The following is a 21409-nucleotide window of genomic DNA, read 5'->3' as shown; positions in this document are numbered from 1 at the left end:
ATGAACTTGCTTTTTATATTTTCAAAGCTTAATACCAAACTGCTGCTCCAGTATGTCCTGACTCTTATGGAGGGTGAAGAGTGTCAAATGACAATAAATAACTTATGTAATAATTATTTTAGTGTGCCATTAATTTATTAAAACTCTTCACTCTCCATAGATCTGTTTTTGATTTGTCTTTAAATAATATACGTTTATTCATAAATTATTTAAAAATGTACAATAAAGCTTTGTAAAATAAATCTTTATCTTTCTATAATCTTTCTATAAATCAACAAATCTTAATAAAAGGTTCAGCCCGGGGCGTGCTGTGGTGGAGCAGGGGGTTAGCATGCCCCACGTTTGGAGGCCTTAGTCCTCGACGCGGACGTCGCGGGTTCGACTCCCGGTCCCGACGAAATGTCTTCCGCATGTCTTCCCTCCTTCCTGTCTGCCTACTGTACAAAAAAATACGAGCCACTAGCGCCGCAAAAACTCTTCGGAGAAAAAAAAAAAAAAAGTTTCAGCTTGGATTTAATTTAAGTGTAAATCATGAACTTCTTGTCGTTTTGATGTTTATGAACTAGATAAACTTTATTTACTGGTCAGAATCCAGAGCTGTGCAGATCATTACCAACTTCAACTGTGATCTCTACAGAAACAGAGACGCTCAGCCTTCAGCGAAACCAGTCAGATCCACTTTTCTGTCGAGAAATCATCTAGTTTTAACCATATTTATTATCTTTCAAGTCCCTTACTCAACTATGAGCCATTTATTTAAAGAAAGTTGTAAAATTACAAAATAAAAACTGAATTTTCCTCTACTTTTCAATTTTCTGTAATGTGTTTTGAAAAACAATTAAACTTAAAATAACAGTAAAGCTGAACTGATAATGTGCAGTGGTTGAATAAAACAACATAGTGATCAAATTGTGTATTAACATGCAAGAAAACAGTTCAGTGTGGCTGCAACCCCTAAAAACTTTCTGTCAGCTGTTATCCTGAATTATGTTACGGCGTCATGGCAGCACAGAGCTTCCCATACATGGAGGGGAAAATAACAGCTATCTCTCAGTCCATTGAACAATACAGAATATAAGCAAGCAAAGAGCTTATTTATTATATTTTTATACCATCATAAACCACAAATAGTGTTAAAATGTACATTTTATGTGTGAAACTAATGTCACATATTTTATACATTATACTAAAACAGTAACTATGGTTGGGTTTAATTCTCTTTCATGCTCAGTCTTTAGTGTAAGACAATTCAGGACGCCCCCTTGTGGATTTAAATAATCCCTTCATTAGAGCCTGAGATTTATTGCTGGTGTGCTATGTGATGCTTTTTCAAAGAAAAGCAACACATGGAAAACATTTAAAACCCATTACATTAGAGCAGTAAGCTGTCATGTAACAGAAGCATGTTTTCTGATTGCTGGTTCAATACAAACACAAGTTTCAGACAAAACGGGAAGATTTCTGAATTAAAAGCTCCTGTTCCATCAATTTTCCGCAGGTAAATCTGTAAATGTAACCATCAAAAGCCAAATAACAAACTCATATGGTATAAACTCAAAATGCGGATTTCAATTTACGCTGATCCAGAAGAAGAGCTGTTGAATACAGTCATTTCCGACTATGAGCTGATCTCATTGATTTTGCAACATTTTTGTGTTGGATAATAAATTAAGGAACAAAAGAAAAAATGAAGAGCCGCTGTGGAGTCGAAAGAACCGACTCTTTTTAGTGATCCAAGCAAAAAGAGCCGGTTCTCTAAAATGAGCAAGAATTCCCACGCTGCCGTGAGCCCCTCCCACTTTCCCGAGCTCTGGGTCAGTCCGACTCCCACAGTAACCTGATTCAGAAAACCTCACCTGCACACAGAGACCCCACCTTAAGGAATAAAAATAGAAACTGATCTTAAAGTTTTCGGTTCCCGGACGAAATATTGGCTAAAACAAAACCTGACCTACATTGTTATGTAGAATTAGCTTTCTCTGATATACATTCTGATATAGATTCTTATGTTTTTCTTGTTTATACTCGCAGAAGTGCAAAGTAGGTGTCTGTGTATACATGAATTTTAAACTTGTGATATTACTGTCTCCAAATAAAGGTACAAAAGAAATGAATGTTCCCCACAGCGAGTCACGTGATAGAGCGTGACGTCATGAGAATCCTGTGATACCGAAGTGAAATTAGGAAGGAGAAACATCGCTCAGACTAGGCGGTTACCTAGTCAAAAATAAAGACGAACCCCTGCGGTTTCGCTGTGAACAGAACCGAACCGGGTTTTGGAGCCACTAGACCTTCCAGCTACCGAGCCAACATGACGGCGGCGGTGTTTTTCGGCTGCACATTCATCGCCTTCGGCCCAGCCGTGTCCCTGTTCCTGTTCACCATCGCCCGGGAGCCGCTGAGGGTCATTTTCCTTATAGCAGGGTGAGAAAGCAGTTTCATTTGAGGTTTTTGTTGGTGCTAAAATAGTTTATGGAGTATTTTTCTGTCAGCTTACTGAACGAAATAAAATAAAAACGCCCTAAGTATTGCTGCTAACCGGCTAGCTAACTGTCTTGGGCTGCTAATGATAGCCTTTGTTTACTTCCCGTTTAAACCCAAGTGCATGGATGTATTCACCCACTATTAGAAAACATGCGTTTATCATGCTTATACTCAAAACTCTATATTTACAATCAGAGAGAGACTAATTTAATAATAAAAAATGTATGTATTTAAAAGAAACGAGGCAAGCTAACAGTTTGTCCGATATTGGAAATAAGCCTCAGACAAGATATCCTTTATTCAAGTACAAGAGACCTAACTGCTTATACCTAAAATCAATCCTTGCTGTTTAGTGTCGTGCATGTTTTTACATGTTTCTAGTCATGAGGGAAATGTAGCAATTATTGGGAAGTGATCTCATTATATAATACCAAAATTTGACTTATTGATCTAATTGCAAAAAGCTTTACTAGAAAACTGGCATTGCGAAACATCCAGAACACATTACGGTATATTACACTGCATGTTTTACTTTTGTTTGAGTAATTTTATATGTGTTCATTAATGCTTGCATCTTGGAGATTACAACTGAGATTTTTCTCATCTTTTTGTGTTTGTTTTTCCTCCCAGGGCATTCTTCTGGCTGGTGTCGCTGCTGCTGGCCTCCCTGGTGTGGTTCATCTCAGTTCAGATTAGTAACAAGGAGAGCGTGTCGCAGCAGAAGGGTCTGCTCATCTTCGGTGTGGTGCTGTCCGTCCTGCTGCAGGAAACTTTCCGCTTCGCCTACTACAAACTGCTCAAGTAAGCTGCTTCAGCGTCTTCCCACCACACCGACTCCATTCTCTGTTGAACAAAATGGGACATTTTCACTTTTTTTCCGGCTTGTTTTTGAAAATATTCTTGACAAAAGTGAGAGAAAATGTCAAATTTATTAATTTTTTTCCTGCAGGAAAGCAAATGAAGGCCTTCTTGCTTTGAGTCAAGAGGAAACGATGCCTATATCTATACGACAGCTTGCCTACGGTACGGACCAGCTGCGCTTAGTTTGGACTCAGGGTCATTTAAATAATAATTAGAGGTGAAACTTAATTAGAATTACTAATCGATTGTCTGTAATTAATTTAGTTTTAATCAAAAACCATGATTGACATCATAAGCAACACTTTCGATTCAAAAACGATTAAATATATAGACATCAAAGATATTTATTGTTTTTAATCTTTTATTTAGGTTATTTCACCATCAACTTGGTGCAAAGTGCTATTCTAGATATTTAGCTTTCCAGCGTTGATCATTCACTGAGCTTCTTTAGAAATTAAAATTAATGACATTAGTGTCAGCATCTGTGCTAGCTGCTACATCTCTAGCATTGAGAGCATTTTAGGTTTAATTAGCTTTGTTGATTGGCTAACTTCTTTTAGCACAACTTGAATGTAATAATAGTTTTTTTCCGCCTCCAATCAGATTGTTTTTTGAAGCAGAAATTAGCAAAATATTTGGTTCATTTTCTTAGATATTTATTTAATTATTTTTTATCCATTACAACTGCTTGTTTTGCTTTGGCACTTTGAGATCTAATGGTATAAAAATCTATTATTATTATTACTGTCGCTTGTGTGTCAGATTGATGGGCGTACCTGAAACACAATAGAAAAGTTCCGGCTAGGATTCTTCTATGTAAATAAATAAATGAAACAGTTTTACAGAGAGAAATTTTGGTTATATTAGGTTTCCAGAGGGATATTTTTATGCTTTGTTGTTGTTTTGTATCAGTGTCTGGCCTCGGCTTCGGCTTTATGAGCGGAGCGTTCTCTGTGGTCAACATCCTGGCCGACTCTGTGGGTCCAGGCACTGTGGGCATCCACGGCGACTCTCAACACTACTTCCTGTCATCAGGTACCACTTCCTGAATTCTCCTTATTTAATTAGCTACTTCTTTGTTTGTGTTACCCACTGTAATACATTCAAATACGCATTTTAAACTCTGAAATTAATGCCTACAAATGTTTATCTCATAGAAAATCTGAGATCAAATTGAGACATTCAGACTTATTTTTCTGACTTGAACTTTTTCTGTTTTATTACAGAATTTGTTGTTATTTTATATAAATATAATATTAAAAATGCCATTGAAAACTAAACCAGAAGTTTAACTAAAGCAATTTATTTTTAATAACCTCCATTTGTAGATAATTTAGGTTTTGAAGGTTCTGTGAATACTCTGACACTGTAAAAACACAAATTCTTACCAAGCAATCTTAGTTTAGTTTCTAGTGCAAAGATCTTAGCACATTTAGTATAAAATAAAACTAACTTATTAGTAACTTTTCAGCAAGATATAGGAGCTTGATTTTAATAAATAATTCCTCAATATTGATGAAAAAGTACCAGTTCCAGTGGCAGATTATTTCACTTAATATAAGATAATTTTTAAGTGAAATAAAAAATGTTTATTTTTTATTTAATATAATAATCTTGTTTTAAGATTGTTTCACTTAAAACAAGATATTTTTAAGTAAAATAAAATGGAAGTGGAACTAGTTCTTCCTTTATTTAATATTAAGGAATTATTGTCTTAAAACAAGCTCCTATACTTTACTGAAAAGTTACTTGTGCATTTGTCTTATTTAAAATCTACTAATATATTTGCATCAGAAACTAAACCAAAATTACTTGGTAATATTTTGTTTGATTAGGCTTGTTGCAATAAGTAATAAGTCAATTAATCAATTGTTGTTTTTCTCTTTTCTTTCTTTCTACCAAAAACTGAATAACAAAAGTCTTCAGCTTTGTGCTTTGGTCTCAACTAGCCTTTTTTTTGAAGGACAATGTTTTTGTACAGTCTTAATAATTCATTTTATTTGTTGCTTTTGTTTTATATATTTTGGATATTTAAAATGCCTTCCAGTTCCGGTGTTAAATATTTGTTAGAATTTAAAGTTTATTCATCTTTGAGAATGTTATACATTATTATTATCCCATTACCATTAGATTAGTTGAAAATTGTCTCAAAACATCAACATTACAGTTTATTGCAATAGCACAAAGTCTGACAGAGGATTTTTGTGTCTAGTTTCTAGTGCAAATAACTTAGTATACTTGAAATTAGACAAAACAAACTATTCAGCAGTAAATAACTCCTTAATATTGATGAAAAATGCTAGTTCCACTGACAGGTTATTTCACTTCTAGCATTTTTTCCATGTTTGATTGTGTCTGGGAAATGAGTCCTTTCAAATGTTAAGTCACAGTCCACGGGCACTGCGCCGTTACCTAGCAACCCCAGCAGAGCCCAGCCAGTTACCTAGCAACCCCAGCAGAGTTTATTTTTTACTTTAATCAATCTCCTATATCTTAAAGAACAGTTACTTGTAACTAAGTTTTGTCATATTTCAAGTGTACTAAGATATTTGCACTAGAAGATAGACCAAAAATGCTTTATTAGCATTTTCTGTATGTTTTTTAATGCTAGACTCCCCAACAAAACAAAGGATTTTTAAAATATCCCTCACATTTGTTTTTAAATTCCTCAGCCTTCATGACCATGGCCATCATCCTGCTTCACATGTTCTGGGGCATCATCTTTTTCGACGGCTGTGAGAAGCAGCGCTGGTTAGCCGTAGCTGCGGTCGTCGCCAGTCACCTCCTGGTTTCCTGCTTGGTGAGTAAACCTCTCTCCAAATAAATAATTATTTACAATATTTAGTCAGATTTATGTAGTTATGGTTTTGGATAGTTATCTTATTGTTGAAATGCGTTAGATTTTTCCACAAAGACACATTTCCAACATGACCACTAAATTTCTAATTTTGTATTATGATTGTTGTTTGTGATTTTATTAGTAATTGTCATAGTATTAAGACATCAAACTAGAAGTTAAATAGAGTCATGCAAAATGGCCCATTTTACATGTTGGTCCAGTTTTCCAGAGCTACTACTATCCTGCTGCTCCTGAATGTTTCCTTTCTGCATGTATGGAGCTAAGTTGGGGCCATAAAATTTGTCAATAAAAATGTTTTAAGCAGAAAAAAAATTCAACAGGAAAAAAAATGGGGGGGGGGAAAGGATTTAAAACGGAAAAATTACAGAAGTGGGAGGTCTGTGTAGAGGTGTGAAATCATGGTTAACAGCCATGGAGCTAAATGCGGGCAATAATCTATTGCTTTTTTGTGATACCATATTAGGGCCATTATAGATAGAAAAGAAAAAAGGAATACTTAAAAAAAACCCTCAAATATTGAGACTGATTTTCTTGAAAAACATAGGAAATTCTTAGTTTCAAAAGTTGAACATTTTAAACTTTTGGAAATTTTATGAGTTTGAAAAGTTGAAAATTGATGTGTTTTCTAGAAAGTTTCTGAGATTAATCTAAAATAATCCAAACTCAGAAATGCCCTTGCTTTTTCTAGACAATTTCGGAGTTTGTTTTTTTTTTTTTGGCAGAAATTTATGCATTTATTTTCTATGTACAGTGACCCTAATATGTTGTCGTAGTTCTAAACTTTTTTTATTTTTTAGTTTAAAATCCATTTTTTGTTTTTCAAAATTGTGAGTTAAAAAATAAATAAATAAACAAAATTGGCACCAATTTAGTTCCATATACTTGAATCAAATTAATTGCTTGTTACCAGGCCTCCGTAGAGCTAAATGGAGAAATTGTTTATCACTTACCAATATTTTTTCCCCTTTTATTTGTATGGAGATAATTTTTTTAACATCCATTGTTAACATCTTAATTTTTCAGAGTTGAATTAAAATGAGAATTTTAAGAAGTTTTAATGAGAAATGATTAATTTGTAAATCGTTCCCCTGCAGACCTTCCAGAACCCGCAGTACGTCTCCAGCCTGGTTCCCACCTACATCGTCATGTTCTTCATGGGCGTTTGGGCGTTTTACACCGCGGGCGGCTCCCTGAGGAACCTCAAACTCTGCCTCACCTGCAAAGACAAGGACTTCCTGCTGGCCAACCACCGGCCCAGATAACGCCGCGAGCTCATCGGTTTACAGGACTCAATCCAAAGCTCTGCACACACACTATGAACCTTTTTAATTCGCTGTTTCACATGGCCTCTTACTTACTATGTTTAGTCTGTAAAAACATCAATTTTTCAGGAGAAACAGGTGAGTTACACTGCAAAAACACAACATTTTACAAAGTATTTTTGTCTAATTTCTAGTGCAAATATCTTTGTACATTTGAATTAACTTAAAAGTAACTTTTCAGCAAGATTATCTCACTTATAACAAAACATTTTTTCTCTAAGTGAAATAATCTGACAGTGGAGCTAGAACTTTTAAGAGTATAAAGTAAGTATTATCTACTTAAATCAGATCTTATATCTTGCTGGAAAGTAACTTTTTAGTTTTTGTATTATTTTACTTGTGTACTTGGATATTTGGGCAAGAAATTAGACCAAACATAATTGGTAAAAATTTTGTGTTTTTGAAGTGTATGCACAGTGTAAACTATCTTAGTATTACAGCTGACTTAACTGCAAAAACACAAAATATTTCCAAGTATTTTTGTCTGGTTATTATTGCAAACATTTCAGTATACTTTAATTAAAACAAAATACAGATACAGGAGCTTATTTTAAGTCCATAATTGATTGGTATTAATTAAAAAGTTCTTGTTCCACTGGCAGATTTTTTAACTTACATGGGAAAAATAACTTCTTATCAGTGAAATAATGTTACTATATTAAGAAATAAATTATTGACTTAAAAAAAGCTCTCATATCTTGCTGAAAAGTTAATTCAAGTGCACCAAGATATTTTCACTATAAACTAGACCAAAAATACTTGGTTCAGTTTTGTGTTTTTGCAGTGCATATCAGGTCAGTTTCTGCTTTTTTTTCCTGCTGATTCTGTAGAAAAACTTTGTAAAATCATTTAGGTTCTGCTCAAATGAACAACTCTGAAGACGTCATGTGCCAGATGTGTGAAAACCGACTAAATGTGGAGCGGTCCATATGTGGAAAACTCATGTATATAAGGAAACATTTCTGAAAATAATGATTTTGTTGGAGCTGAGATGAACACATGGTTGGTATTTATGTGTTTTAACTAATCCAGTTTTACTAACTTGGGGTTGCTGGTCCACTTCCTCCATTTTTGTTTGTTGTTTTGCTTTAGCTTGAAGTTGAATCTGGAGATTTCCTTTCAGCTGATTGTTTGAACTTTTCCATAAACTCAAATGCAACAAAGTGTTCGCTCAATGATCTTTGAGCGAACACTGAGTGTTTCTCTCAATGAGAAAAAACTCTTATTTTGTTTTTCTCAAAATAAAAACAAAAGAGTAGATGAATGTCTACTCTTCAGAGTAGTAGACATTCATCTACTCTTATTTAGTTTTTATTTTGAGTTTGTATCAAATTTCTCACTGAATGTTTTGTTTTTCCATTGCACCTGATTTTTATGTTGATTTATTTTTTATGTGCAGTTTGTAAAAATCGAAAGCGTAACGTAAATAAGATGGAAGCTGGATGAACATGCAGGTCATGCATGTTTAGCTGGTTTTAGTCTGCGAGCGAATCAGAAAATTGTGCAGGTGGAGAACCTGATGGGTACAGACCGGCAATAATAAATTTAGTTATGTTAAAAAATTTTGTTTCAAAGCTTCATGATTTTTTTTGTTGTTGATTTAAATAAAAAGTTTTTGGTTTGCATAAACTGAAATAATGTACTAGAACTTTTATATAAATGATAAGGATTTGGTGAAACAAGCTCGTATTTTTCTCTAAAAAGTTACTTGTAAGTTTTGTTTTAATGCAAATATCTACTGCACTAAGATATTTGCAGTAGAAACTAGACAAAAATACTTGATAATATTTTGTGTTTTGCAGTGTACTAATATGTGTGAGTACAACAGCTCGTTTCAGTCTGCAAATTTATTCATACTTTTCAAATGCAGCTTTTTCCTTTAGTCACTAGAAAAGCTAAGATATTAGTTGAAGCATATGGAAGAAAATTAAGTCCAAATTTCCTTTACTGATGTAGTTTTGCATAAATCGTAGAGCTGCACTGTGAGTGTTTCTGATTTTCTCGTTCCTCTGCAGCCTGGCTGCTCTCTGCAGGTCGACTTTCCGTTTTATGAAATCAGATTATTCCTGGTTTGGCCACACAAAGCATCTGAGGTCTCTGAGGCGTCAGTCCAGCTTTTTTACCCAGACCGGCTGATTGACGGACACAGAAACTGTTTCCTCTGCTGAAAAACACGCTTTCACATGCAAATGCAGATGTTTGACACCGGGGTCACGCTGATGATATTACCACTCTGAAGTTTCTGTTGCTGATCATAAAAGTACAACGTGTTAGGACGACATATTAGATATGGGGGAAAAAACTAAAAAATGTCTGAGCTTGAAGAGTCAAAGATTTGTAAAACAAAAACAAACATTTTGCGATTAAGAATTTTTCTAGAAAAAACTTGGAAACTTCTGAGCTCGAAAAGCAAAATGTTTTGATTTTTGAAACTGAAAATCTAAATGAATATTATTCTTGCAATTAGTAAACCAAACTATTTTATCTAGATAGTAATATCAATTTATTTTTTTTAGATACTTAGTAAATATTTAGCAGTTTTTGCTATAAAATTGATTTGGATTTACTCAACATTTGTAACATTTGTAACATAACCCAAATTTTTTAACCAGTGATTTAATTATTTTCCATTTAATACTTTTATTTATATTTGTTTAATTAAATCAGTAGTTTTTACTTAGTGTTGCCATTTATGTGATGTTTTCATCTAACAACATAATATCCACTAGAAGGCGCTGTCTGCTGCTCAAAGCGCCGCATGGTCATTTTGTTTCTAAGAAATTATAGAAACAAACACATTTTAAATAAAACAGATGATTTCTGAGAGTAAATATTTGCATTTCCTACATCAGAGGTGTCCAAAGTGCGGCCTGGGGCCCATTTGCTGCCTTCTGAAGGATTTTGGGCGGCTCAAAGGGATCAAAATCCTCCATTTGTTCAAACTATATCAACGTTTTTTATTTATTTTTACAAATTTATAACATCTCCTTCAAAATACTAGGTATAAAAAAATAGATTCCCATTTATTCATGAGATTTTTGCATTCATCTATAATTTTGGTGACTAAAATCACAAATGTTTACGTTCTTTTTCTGAAAAGCAAATCTTACTTCTCATTTAATCAACCCAAACAATTTAGAAACTTTGAGCCTTTTTTACGGTTTGCATGTACACATCCATTTTCTACAAAAATCTGACCATTTTGTTCATTTTGATAATATTGTAATTGCTAAAATAATAATAATAATAATAATAAAATACACCAAAACTTTATTTTAAAATTTTATTTTTAAAACTTTTGTGGCCCTACCTGCTTTCAAGTTAAAGGAGTTTTTCTCTGTCCGATAATGAGTGCAGGACAGATTAGACTCCGCCTACCGGTGCATATTTTATGCTAATGAGCAGGTGCGGCGGTTCTTAAGGCGCGCGGCGGGCCGCCGGAGGCTGAGCCGATGGAGCGCCGCGTGGAGTCCAGTCGGAGGGTTTTCACCAGGTGATCCCGACTGGTACCCTGACCGGATCACGAATGGATCCCGATTTATTCACGCGCAGCTGGAAGAGGCCGCTTCACTCTTTAATAACTGTTTACGTCATCCTCACTTATCAAGGTGAGTCTCACGTGCAGCGACCGGAGATTTTTTCAAGACGCAGCTTCGCGTTTTCATTCTCATAACTTACTTTACCTGGTCTTGTTTTACTTTTTTGATTATTTAATTTCTGCATCATTTGTGATTGTTACTACTATTTATTTTTGTTTTATTTCAGCAAATCTTTCCAGAGGTGTTGAAAGATCAAACGATTCAAACTGGGAGCCTTTAAATAAGTGAGTTAATTAATATATTTATATATGTATAAGCATTGCTTTTAAACAGAGAGAAAAAAAAAACGATGCTCAAATACAGTTGCACTACTTCAATATTTTAAAAAAATAGTAAAAGTAAAATTAAAAAGCAAGAGTAAAAAAAGTATCTTGCAAAAAGGCAACTGGAGCTCATCATAACATCTCATTTAATATTTTCAAATGATGTAATCAGATATAAAAGTACAAAGTTATGGATAAATTGTGGTATTTTATGTCATACAAATATTTAATACATTACAGAATAACAAATTTATGGAGAAAAAGCACCTTTTAAAGAATAAAACATATCAAACTAATATAGTAGGTAACATGTTTGAAGGGCGTCTTTTCCTGTATCAATATTTGGGAGCAAAACGTTAGAAAAACAAAGATTGATTAAAAACAGGAAGTCTCACTTTGATGTAAAATGTATGTTTTGTTTGGGTCTGATGCATTTCTGGTTGAAACATGTTTTTTCTGCATTTGTTGAAGTTACGCCCAGATATTTTACTGAAATAAGAGTAGTACTACAAAAGAAAAAGTACAAATTTTTTCAAAATATTACTCAAGTAAATGTAATTGAGTAAATGTAGCTAGTTACTACCAACTTCTGCCTTTCAATATCTGATTTATCCCAAAAAAGATCTTTAATTGAACATTTGTTTATCAGTGGGAAATGGTTGTTAATGCAGTTATGTAATAAAGATAAGGCTGACATTTTTGATCAAATTAACTGAGCATTAATGTACTTTTATTGAAACGATTTGATGGTCAGAAAAACACAGAAAATCTTGAAATGCTAATGGAATATTTTACCATTAATAGTTTGTATTGTCATACAAGCCAGGAATACCACAAGGCTCTGTTCTTGGACCATGTTTTTATTTACTTTGTGACATCAAACCTTAAATTTACTGACAGCCATTAGGAAAAAAAAATTTAACATTATTGCTAAAAAAAAATAAAATTGTCTTGAGGACGAATATCTAACAATGAAAACATTAACTTAAACTTAATTAAGTTTGACTAAAAACAAGCTCCTATTTCTTGCTAAAAAGTTCCATGTTAGCTAGTTTTGTCCTATTCCAAGCATACTGAGAACTTGGCATTAGAAACTAGACATAAAATACTTAATATTTTGTGTTTTTGCAGTGTAATATGCAGCGTGATATTTGGTATGGATGAAAAACCAGAGCCAGCGTTTGTTGATGCGTGTCAGTAAATGTTGGTAATTTAAAAATGGAAGCAGAAATGTGAATTTGAAAGTGTACTCTTCCTTTTTTGTGTGTCATGCGCTGCAAAAATACAAAATCTTACAAAGTGTTGTTGTCTAGTTTCTAGCACAAAGATCTTAGGAGACTTGAAATAAATCCAACCTGTAAAGAAAATCATATTACATGAATTTTTTTCAATTAAAATAGTTAGTGCTTAGTTTGTTGTTGAGTATAAAAACACACACATTTAAGTGATTTTAATGATTAAAGTGAAGTATATTTGGTCCAAATATCCAAGTACACATTTGAAATAAGACAAAATTAACTTATAAGTAACTTTTCAACAAGATATAAAAGCTTCTTTAAGTAAATAATTCCTTAATATTGAAGAAAAAGTTCTAACTCCACTGCCAGATTATATCACTTGTATGATAGGGAAGTGTCTAAGTGATAATAATAATTTTTCTTCTATATTAAGGAACTATTTACTCAAAACAAGTTCCTGAAAAGTTACTTGTTAGATAGTTTGTCTTATTTCAAATGTGTACTAAGATATTTTCAATAAAAACTAGACCAAAAACACTTTGTGTATCAACAAAACCTGCAATTTAACCAGTTTTGACCAATTGTTTAAAAAATCAACATTTTCAGATATTGCACTGCAAAAACACAAACTCTTACCAAGTATTTTTCATCTAGTTTCTAGTGCTAATCTCTTAGAACACTTTAAATAAGACAAAACTAACTTACAAGTAACTTTTCAGCAAGATAGAGGAGCTTATTTTAAGTAAACAATTCCTTAATATTGATGAAAGAGTATTATAATTTATAAGTGTCAATCCCACTTGTAAGTTAGTTTTGTCCTATTTCAAGTATGCTTAAAATTTTGTGTATTTTCAGTTTGTTAATTATGCATGTTTTGAGAGCATCTGTGGTATTAGTTGTTTTGTTTTGCTGTTTGTTGCACGGCGGGGATGGTTCCTGGGTCGGTGGTGGGTTTCCACTGTCTAGTTGGGGGGGATCGGTGGGTGAATGCTTCGTCAGCAGGAACAAACGTCTCGTTGTTCTCTCTGTCCCTGCAGCGGGAGCAGCAGGATAAAGCATCAGAAATGGGACACCGCTTCCCAGGGAGGGCAGGTAGGCCGCCGCATTGATCACTGATGCTGATGGAGCCGCCTGGAGCGGCGAACACACGGTCACAGATCACAGAGAAATCAGCCCGGCTCGCATCTTCAGAGGCGAAACGCTCCCTTCGCTGCAAAAACACAAAATATTACCAACTACCTCTGGTCCTGCTGCAAATATCTTGAAATAAGACAAAACAAACTAACTAGTAACTTTTCTGCAAAATATAGAGACTTTTTTAAGTCAATAATTTCTTAATATTGATGAAAAAGTGTTAGCTCCACTTGCAACATGGGAAAAATGTCTTGTTATAAGTGAAACTAGTATTTTTGCATCAACAACTTTTAAGCAAAATATAGGACAATAATTCCTTAATATTGAGGAAAAAGTACAAGTTTCACTGGCGGATACTTTCACTTTTAACAAAACATTTTCCCCATGTTTTAAGTGAAATAATCTGCCAGTGGAACTAATACTTTTCCATCAATATTAATAAATCATTAACTCAAAACAAGCTCATATTTCTTGCTGAAAAATTACGTTTTGTCTCATTTCAAGGGTTCTCAGATATTTGTTCTAGAAGCCCGACAAAAATCCTTGCTAACATTTTGTGTTTTTGTAGTGCAACGTTCGCTGACAGATGTGCTGTTGTAAATGCATGAGATCCCAGACAATCAATCAATAAATCAACAATATATATTGCAATAATCACGTGATCAGTATCAATAGATAATAGATCTGAAAGGATAGATTCACTGAACTCCCATCTAAGCTAGGTTGGTGGAATCACCTCACTCTCTCACTCTCTGGTTGCTTAGCAACACAATCATTCTTTGGTTACCTAGCAACCACCAGCTGAGTTAGCTTGCACAGCAGCAGTCTAATGTTCTGCCACCATTCTTCATAACTGCTTAAAAAAAACAGCGTGGAGTAAAAACTGTGGATAAAACAGGAAAGGTAACGTCACCAGTTTGACAGTATTTCAGATATTTAAAACAAAAAAACTAATCAATAATTATCAATGCCGACTGATATGAAAAGCTTATATCGTGATATATTTTTCAGCCCTAAAATACACATAAGAATGCGAATCATAAATATTCGGCTAAGGTTACACAATATTTAGAGGTTAAAGGTTACAAAAATATGTTTTTTCCATATTTGTTAAAACTGCCACCATGTCGTGACAGTATGAGACAGATAAAACAAGATCAATCTGCTATGTGTTCTCTCTAAACAGAGAACACCTGGAGCATGTGCTGCTCCAGGTTATAAACAAGCAATCAGAGGCAGGAGGAGAGTCTTAGCGCTGTCAATCAAGCTTGTGTATCCTGCTTAACGTGCTAATGGCAGAAAAACAAGTTACTGGTACTGAAAAGCTTGGAAAATGCCCTGATGTACGTGAAATTATCTAGTACCTTTTTCTTAGCAATATTAAAGAATTGTTTGCCTAAAAGAGCTCCTATTTCTTGCTGAAAAGTTCCTTGAAAGTTTAGATATAAAACATAGTAATTTTATTGAATTTAGTTTTTTCAGTATACTAGAAAAAACTTCTTACATTAAACTTGTGAAAGGTAGAAGCAGCTTTAAAATGTGCTCTCCTTTTATGTTTAAAATAATTTTTTATCAATACCTATCAAGGAAGTAAATAAAAGGAAACATGGCCATGTCTAGTACGTTTTCATCAATATTAAGACATTATTTACTTAGAACAAGCTCATATTTCCTGAAGAAAAGTAACTTGTAAGTTAGTTTTATCTTATTTCAAGTGTACTAAAATATTTGCAGTATAATTAGACCAAAAATACTGTTAGATTGGATGTTTTTTGCAGTGCGGTGACATTTGCTCCTCAGCGGTAGACATGTCAGCGTGTCCCAGCAGGAATATTCAGTAGCTGCTCTGTTGTCTCGCTCTTCCTCCGCCAGAGCAGCTATCTGGTCTCCCTTTTGTTTGACCTTCCTTTGGTACCAGGAGGCGTGAGAATCCGGTCCAAGCCATGGGAGCTCCTTCATGAACAATGCAATTAGCAGCAACGGGTCATAGGTCAAAAGCTCGTCAGGATCTCTGAGCCGAACTGTGTGTGTTCTGTTTCCAGATCTCCGATGCTGATCAGTGATTAATAATTCGTGGTCACGCTCCCACCGCGGCCCCCTGCCATCTGCTTTGTTCGTGCCCATCGAGATGAAAGCCTAGTTTTAGGGCTCAGGTATCGAGGGAAGCTCAAACTGTTGGAACAAGGCTGTCAACGAAAGCTGAAAATCTTTCCAAACCAAATCTGATGATGATTTCAATTCTAACTTTGACAAATTTCATACCCAATTATTGCTTCTGTATCCCTGGCAATTCTGAACGATTCCCCGCAACCCGAAAACATCTCATGATTAGAAATTTCAGATGATCACACACCTGATTATGCATCAAAATAGAGAGCGGGGCTCAGATGACCTGGATGAAAAAGAGTATAATCAACAAAGGCTTCTCCTTCTTTTAAGCCTTTATTTCACAGACCTGCTTTTGTGTCGCTTTTATTCTGCAACATAATTCAAACAGGAACATTTCCCCAAATGCACGTCTGTAAAAACGTAGAGGAGCTATTTTAATCACAAGGCGGAAACAATAAATCAGATTAATTCATTATTGAAATGATTGACTAATCTAGTAATCGATTAATTGTTAACTGCAGTGTACAGAGGCTGAAACAGGACATTTGCTGAAAGAACACATTCAGAACAGTAATTAAGCCAAAACTGTACAAACGTTACAGCTAAATAACACTGGACATATATTTTTCTGCACTGAAATACTGTATTGTAAATAGTCTATAGGCCTGTCATGATAACAAATTTTGATGGACAATAAATTGTCCCACAAATTATTGTAATAAACGATAATATTGTTGTTTTGAGACCATTTTCAAGTAATATAATGATAATGGCATTCTCAAAGATCAATAAACTTTAAATTAAATGAACATTTAACACTGGAACTGGAAGACATTTTAAATGTACAAAATAAATAAACAAAGTAACAGAAACAACAAATAAAATGAATTAAGAAGTCTCTGTAAACAAAACTGTCCTTAAAAAAAAGGTCTGGTTGAGACCAAAACACCAGACTGAAGACGTTTATCATCCAGTTTCTGGTAGAAAGAGAAAAAAGAGAAATAATAAATCATACAAATGGAGATTACTGAGCTTGTTTCAATTTATTATTCTTATTGCGACAGTGTGAATTATTCTGTAGGCCTTTATTTTAATGTGTGTTTTAGCCAGTACTATCCACACAGTTCAACTTTTTAAGGGATAAAAGGAAAAAAATAGTTTAATTGAAAGTTGCTTAAAACACTTGACTCAGTTTCTCTCCTTCTAGATCCTCCACTCAGCCACTTCTGCTTTAGAAACAAACACTTCAGCCTCCAGGCGATCAATGGTTAGTGGGACTGTTGCATCCAACCTGACGTCTGCCAGGATAGAGAGGACAAAAAACGACTTGTGGAGCCGAAGCGTTGACCAGTCATCTGTACCGTTGATGAGTCAATCATCCTCAACAGGCAGCCAAGATGTGGAGAGTGATACAGAAAATAACCCCCATCCATCCCTTCAGTCAGTAACTGAGACTAAACCTCCAACCAGCGGTCAATTACCAGTCAGCACTACCTCACCTAATTGGTTACCAACTAAGACTGCAGAACTAAACCAATCCCAAACCAATTTGTCAACCAATCAACCACCAACAACTAGTCAATCAATAAAAATTACTACACCAACCAAACAATCTTTGACTAAGAACGGATCATCAAACCAATTCCAGACCACATCTGGACCGCCTACTGCTGTGATCACACAGTTTAACCAGTCACATTTTAGCCCAGTGCCAAACACTCAGCAAAGGTTGACAACAGCATCAACGAGCCAAACACCTGACCTAGTCCAATCCCAAACCAAACCAAAGACCAGCCAGTCCCAAGACATTGAACAAGCCAGTCAATCAGGACACACCACAGAAAATATCAATCACTCATCAAGCAGCACAGTTTCAGCTGGTCTATCATCAACAACTCGAGTCAGCCCAGAACCGCCTTTCAAACAACAGTCAACAGCAATATCAACCAACCAACCGACAGAGACAACTCAGTCAGGCAAAACCCAAACTGGTCTAGCTTCACGTTTCCAATCTCAAACAACCAGCCAGTCAACAATAAGTACTGGACTGACCAGCCAATCATCAGGCATAGAAACAGAAACTAGTAAGTCAACAAGAAGTACAACTTTGTCAGGTGACACCTCAACCAAGACTGTGAAAATCAGCCAAACACAGGTCAACGTTGTGCATTCAACCCAAAAACCAACAACCACAAAATCTACCAGTCAATCAACTACAGAAGCATCTAGCCATTCAGAAGTCAGCCCAGTAACAAAGTCCAAACAACAGTTGACAGCAACATCAACTAGCCAAATAACAGAGACAACTCAGTCAGACGAAACCCAAGCGGGTCTAGTTTCACGTATCCAATCTCAAACAACCAGCCAGTCAACAGTAAGTATTGGGCTGACCAGTCAATCATCAAGCACAGCAACAGAAACTAATAAATCAACAAGCAGCACAGCTAAGACTGTGAAAACCAGCGAATCAGATGTCAGCGTTGTGCCATTCATCCAAAACCCATCGACCATAACATCTACCAGTCCATCGACTATAGAACCATCTAGCCCACTGTCAACCACCAAAGTGACTTCCAAACCAACAACAACCACTGTTGCATCAATTAGCCAAACAAACCGACTGCCCACTAAAATGACACCACACAACAAAGGTGGACCATCCACCCAACGGCCAGCCACCAAAACATCAGTCAGTCAATCTCCCATCACAACAACCCAAAACAACAAATCAGCAACTTCCAGAGAACCAGCAAACCAGTTGTCAACCAACACTGCTTCGGTCAATAAGGGAATAAGGCCTACTGACCAAACGCCAAGCATTGCCTCATCAGAAAACCAGTCCCTAGATAGACTAACACAAACCACTCAGTCTTCAACCACATCGGTAATGTCCAAATCATCTGGAAGTGTAGAACCAACCAAACCAACAGATCCCGAACAGTCCCAATTACAACACAGTCCTACTGCACCAGTTCAACCTGCAAGAAAGACAAAACACCCCATCCAACAAGCAGAGAGTACAACATCAGCCAGAAAGTCATCCGAAAAACAAATACCTGCTAAAGCACCGTCCAGAAAATCATCATCTAAAAAGACAGGATCAAACCATTCACCAATAATCACAGCAAAATCTGGACAATCACTGGAAGGTACAGACCCCATTAGCCAATCACCAGTCAGTAAATCACCTTCCAGGATCTCATATCCAGATGGCAGCACAACAAAATCAGCCCAACTGTCATCCAGCCGAACATCACCGAGCCCCTCAACTACTTCATCACAACCAATGAGCCAGTCTGATCTTACAACGACATTTTCTAACCAATCTCCAGCTACTTCAGCTCCAGCTGCTCAATCAGTGACAACTTCAGTGGCTTTAGCATACACATCTCACAACCGGATGTCAAATAATCAAACTCTGGTGAAGTTGGTGAACTCAGACCAGTCACTGAATGTGTCTTTACTGCTAAACCAACTGGCAACTGGTTCAACAACGGCAGGAAACCCAATCAGCGGCGCCTTTTCACCAGATGATCGGCCGGTTAATATCTCGCAGCTCACCAGGCAGGCAAAGGAGACCCTAAAGTCTTCGAAACACAGAATACCAGGTAAGGTTTAAAAGAAAAAATGAATGAATGTTTTCCAAAGTGTCTGAACTGAACCAGTTTCACTGGTTTTCTTCAGACATTTTATCGTTTATCAGGTGTCTTTGATGTCATATATGTTTATTAAATATTTTTAAAAACCATCTAACATAACTCTATAATATGAGACAAATAATTTGTGAAAAAATCAATATCCTCCACCTTCTCCCTGCCTCCTAAAGAAATGCAGCAGGCAGGGACCCAAAAACAATCAGAACCAGGATGAGGGTCTTACCGCTGTCAATCATTCTGGTGTACGCATTGCTAAATGTGCTAATGGTGGAGAAACAAGTCATAGTTATAGAAAAACTGCTTATGTGCCGTCATCGGTGGCCATGTTAACTAGCATTAGCATTCATGACAGGCTCTGCTACCAGAGAAGGTGGAGTAGAAGGCAGATGAGCAGCGCCACACGAAGAGGGATTAACAGCACTAAGACCCTCCTCCTTTCTATGATTGGTTGTTTCTAGTTAGGACTGAGTGAACTGGGAGAAGGCAGAGAAGCTTGGTTTTTTTTCATAGATTATCTGTCTCATACTGTCAGGACTTAAAGACAGTTTAAAAAATATAGAAAAGTAGTAAGTAGTTGTTTCCAACTTTTGTGGAAAATACAGATTGACTCATAAAGTTACATCATGAGGTTTTCCATATTTAGGTTTTCAAACCAAAACAACTCCCAGCGACCTCCTACTATTTACTATTTATGTATGGTTTTTTTTACAGCGGAGTATAAATATGAAGTTACTTAAAATTTTTGGTAGTCAAAGAGCGTGTGAGAAGTCTCTCTGATTGGTTTGAGTTGATGTGTAGTCAATTTGAAAGGACCACCATGGCTCCATTTTACCTCAAAATGGCAAAAGGCAGAAATGGACATCATCCCTTTTTATGACAAATGACACTGCCCCCTGCTGGTGATCAGGTAGAATGCAAGAAAAATGCAGTTCCTTCCGTTATCTTTATTTTGTTTTACTTTTCTCTTATTCTTCTTTAAAACATTTTCACAATTTTTGAATACAGATGTTTATTGTCATTAATATAATCAAACTGTGGCCAGTTTTATGGTTTGTGATGAAACTCCATTTTAATGTGTTGTCTTTGTGAAGACTTTTTCATTATTATTTAAAGACTCTCTGGTGTCAGTGAACAATTTATCAACCTTGAGCAATCTCCACTGTCCCTTTTACCATACATGTGCTTTTGTGCATGATGCGCTTGACTGGCCAGAGAAACTTAAAGCCCACCTAGCAGATGGTGTTAATGCAAGTTGAGGGGACCAACGTTGGTGGTCAATTTAAGCAAATTATTAAAATACTGTAGGTAATCTGTTACCGCCACAGCACACATTTAGCTGAATCTAGAATACTGAAATAAAACGAAAGGACAAATAATCCTCTTTAAATGTTTCTGTTCCAACTGGCTGCCTGGCAATTACTGGTTTTACTGGTTTCTCTCAGGGGAGCCGTGTGAGTATCCCTGCCTTAATGGAGGACAGTGCTATTTGTCGGAGTCATGTGACTGCAGCTTGTTTCAGGCCACTGGACACAGATGTCAGACAGGTAACCTCGCAAAACGTCTAAAAATTCACATAAATTCATCTTAAAACTGAAAATTAGAGTCAGTTTGCTTTCTCTTTTCTCTGTTTCATAGCAAATACTTACATAAATCCCTCAGCTTATACTCATAAATTTAGCATATTTTCACTTTTCATAGCATAAGAGCCAGGTTGATTTGAAATTAAAGCTTTCATAGAGAGATCAGTTTTATGATGTCATCAAAATGTCATCTGCAAAAGTGATTTTTCTCACTGCTTTGCTCTTGGGTCTTTGTCTTTAAAAATCCATCCATCCATCCATCCATCCATCCATCCATCCATCCATCCATCCATCCATCCATCC

The 21409-nt window shown here is 35.7% G+C and overlaps 2 protein-coding genes across 2 annotated transcripts in view; both read left to right on the top strand.

The window, feature by feature from the left end:
- Positions 1-2134: 2134 nt before the first annotated feature.
- On the top strand, positions 2135-9089 carry aph1b (APH1B gamma secretase subunit). Its single transcript, XM_032561303.1, has 6 exons — positions 2135-2424; positions 3115-3285; positions 3434-3507; positions 4258-4380; positions 6018-6145; positions 7300-9089. Exons 1-6 carry the CDS (start codon positions 2312-2314, stop codon positions 7465-7467), a joined length of 777 nt encoding a protein of 258 aa, XP_032417194.1. The 5' UTR covers positions 2135-2311; the 3' UTR covers positions 7468-9089.
- Positions 9090-19270: 10181 nt separating this feature from the next.
- The window catches only part of otog (otogelin), a 73205-nt gene continuing 71066 nt past the window's right edge, over positions 19271-21409 (top strand). The window contains exons 1-2 of the mRNA XM_032560826.1: positions 19271-19478; positions 20969-21070. Of these exons, the coding sequence (XP_032416717.1) occupies positions 19271-19478; positions 20969-21070 (310 nt within the window). The remainder of the gene's footprint in view (positions 19479-20968; positions 21071-21409) is intronic.

The sequence above is a fragment of the Xiphophorus hellerii genome, chromosome 4 (genome assembly GCF_003331165.1).
Source record: "Xiphophorus hellerii strain 12219 chromosome 4, Xiphophorus_hellerii-4.1, whole genome shotgun sequence".
Taxonomy (NCBI): domain Eukaryota; kingdom Metazoa; phylum Chordata; class Actinopteri; order Cyprinodontiformes; family Poeciliidae; genus Xiphophorus; species Xiphophorus hellerii.
Note: the sequence above shows the minus strand (reverse complement) of the source record. Positions and strands in the feature narration are given on the sequence as shown.

What these genes read in the sequence shown, in the direction of transcription:
- aph1b (XM_032561303.1), top strand. Translation starts at nt 2,312, where the DNA reads ATGACGGCGGCGGTGTTTTTCGGCTGCACATTCATCGCCTTCGGCCCA. An exon ending in GTCATTTTCCTTATAGCAGG is followed by an intron (nt 2,425 to 3,114) that starts GTGAGAAAGCAG and finishes TTTTCCTCCCAG; the next exon opens with GGCATTCTTCTGGCTGGTGT. An exon ending in ACCTCCTGGTTTCCTGCTTG is followed by an intron (nt 6,146 to 7,299) that starts GTGAGTAAACCT and finishes GTTCCCCTGCAG; the next exon opens with ACCTTCCAGAACCCGCAGTA.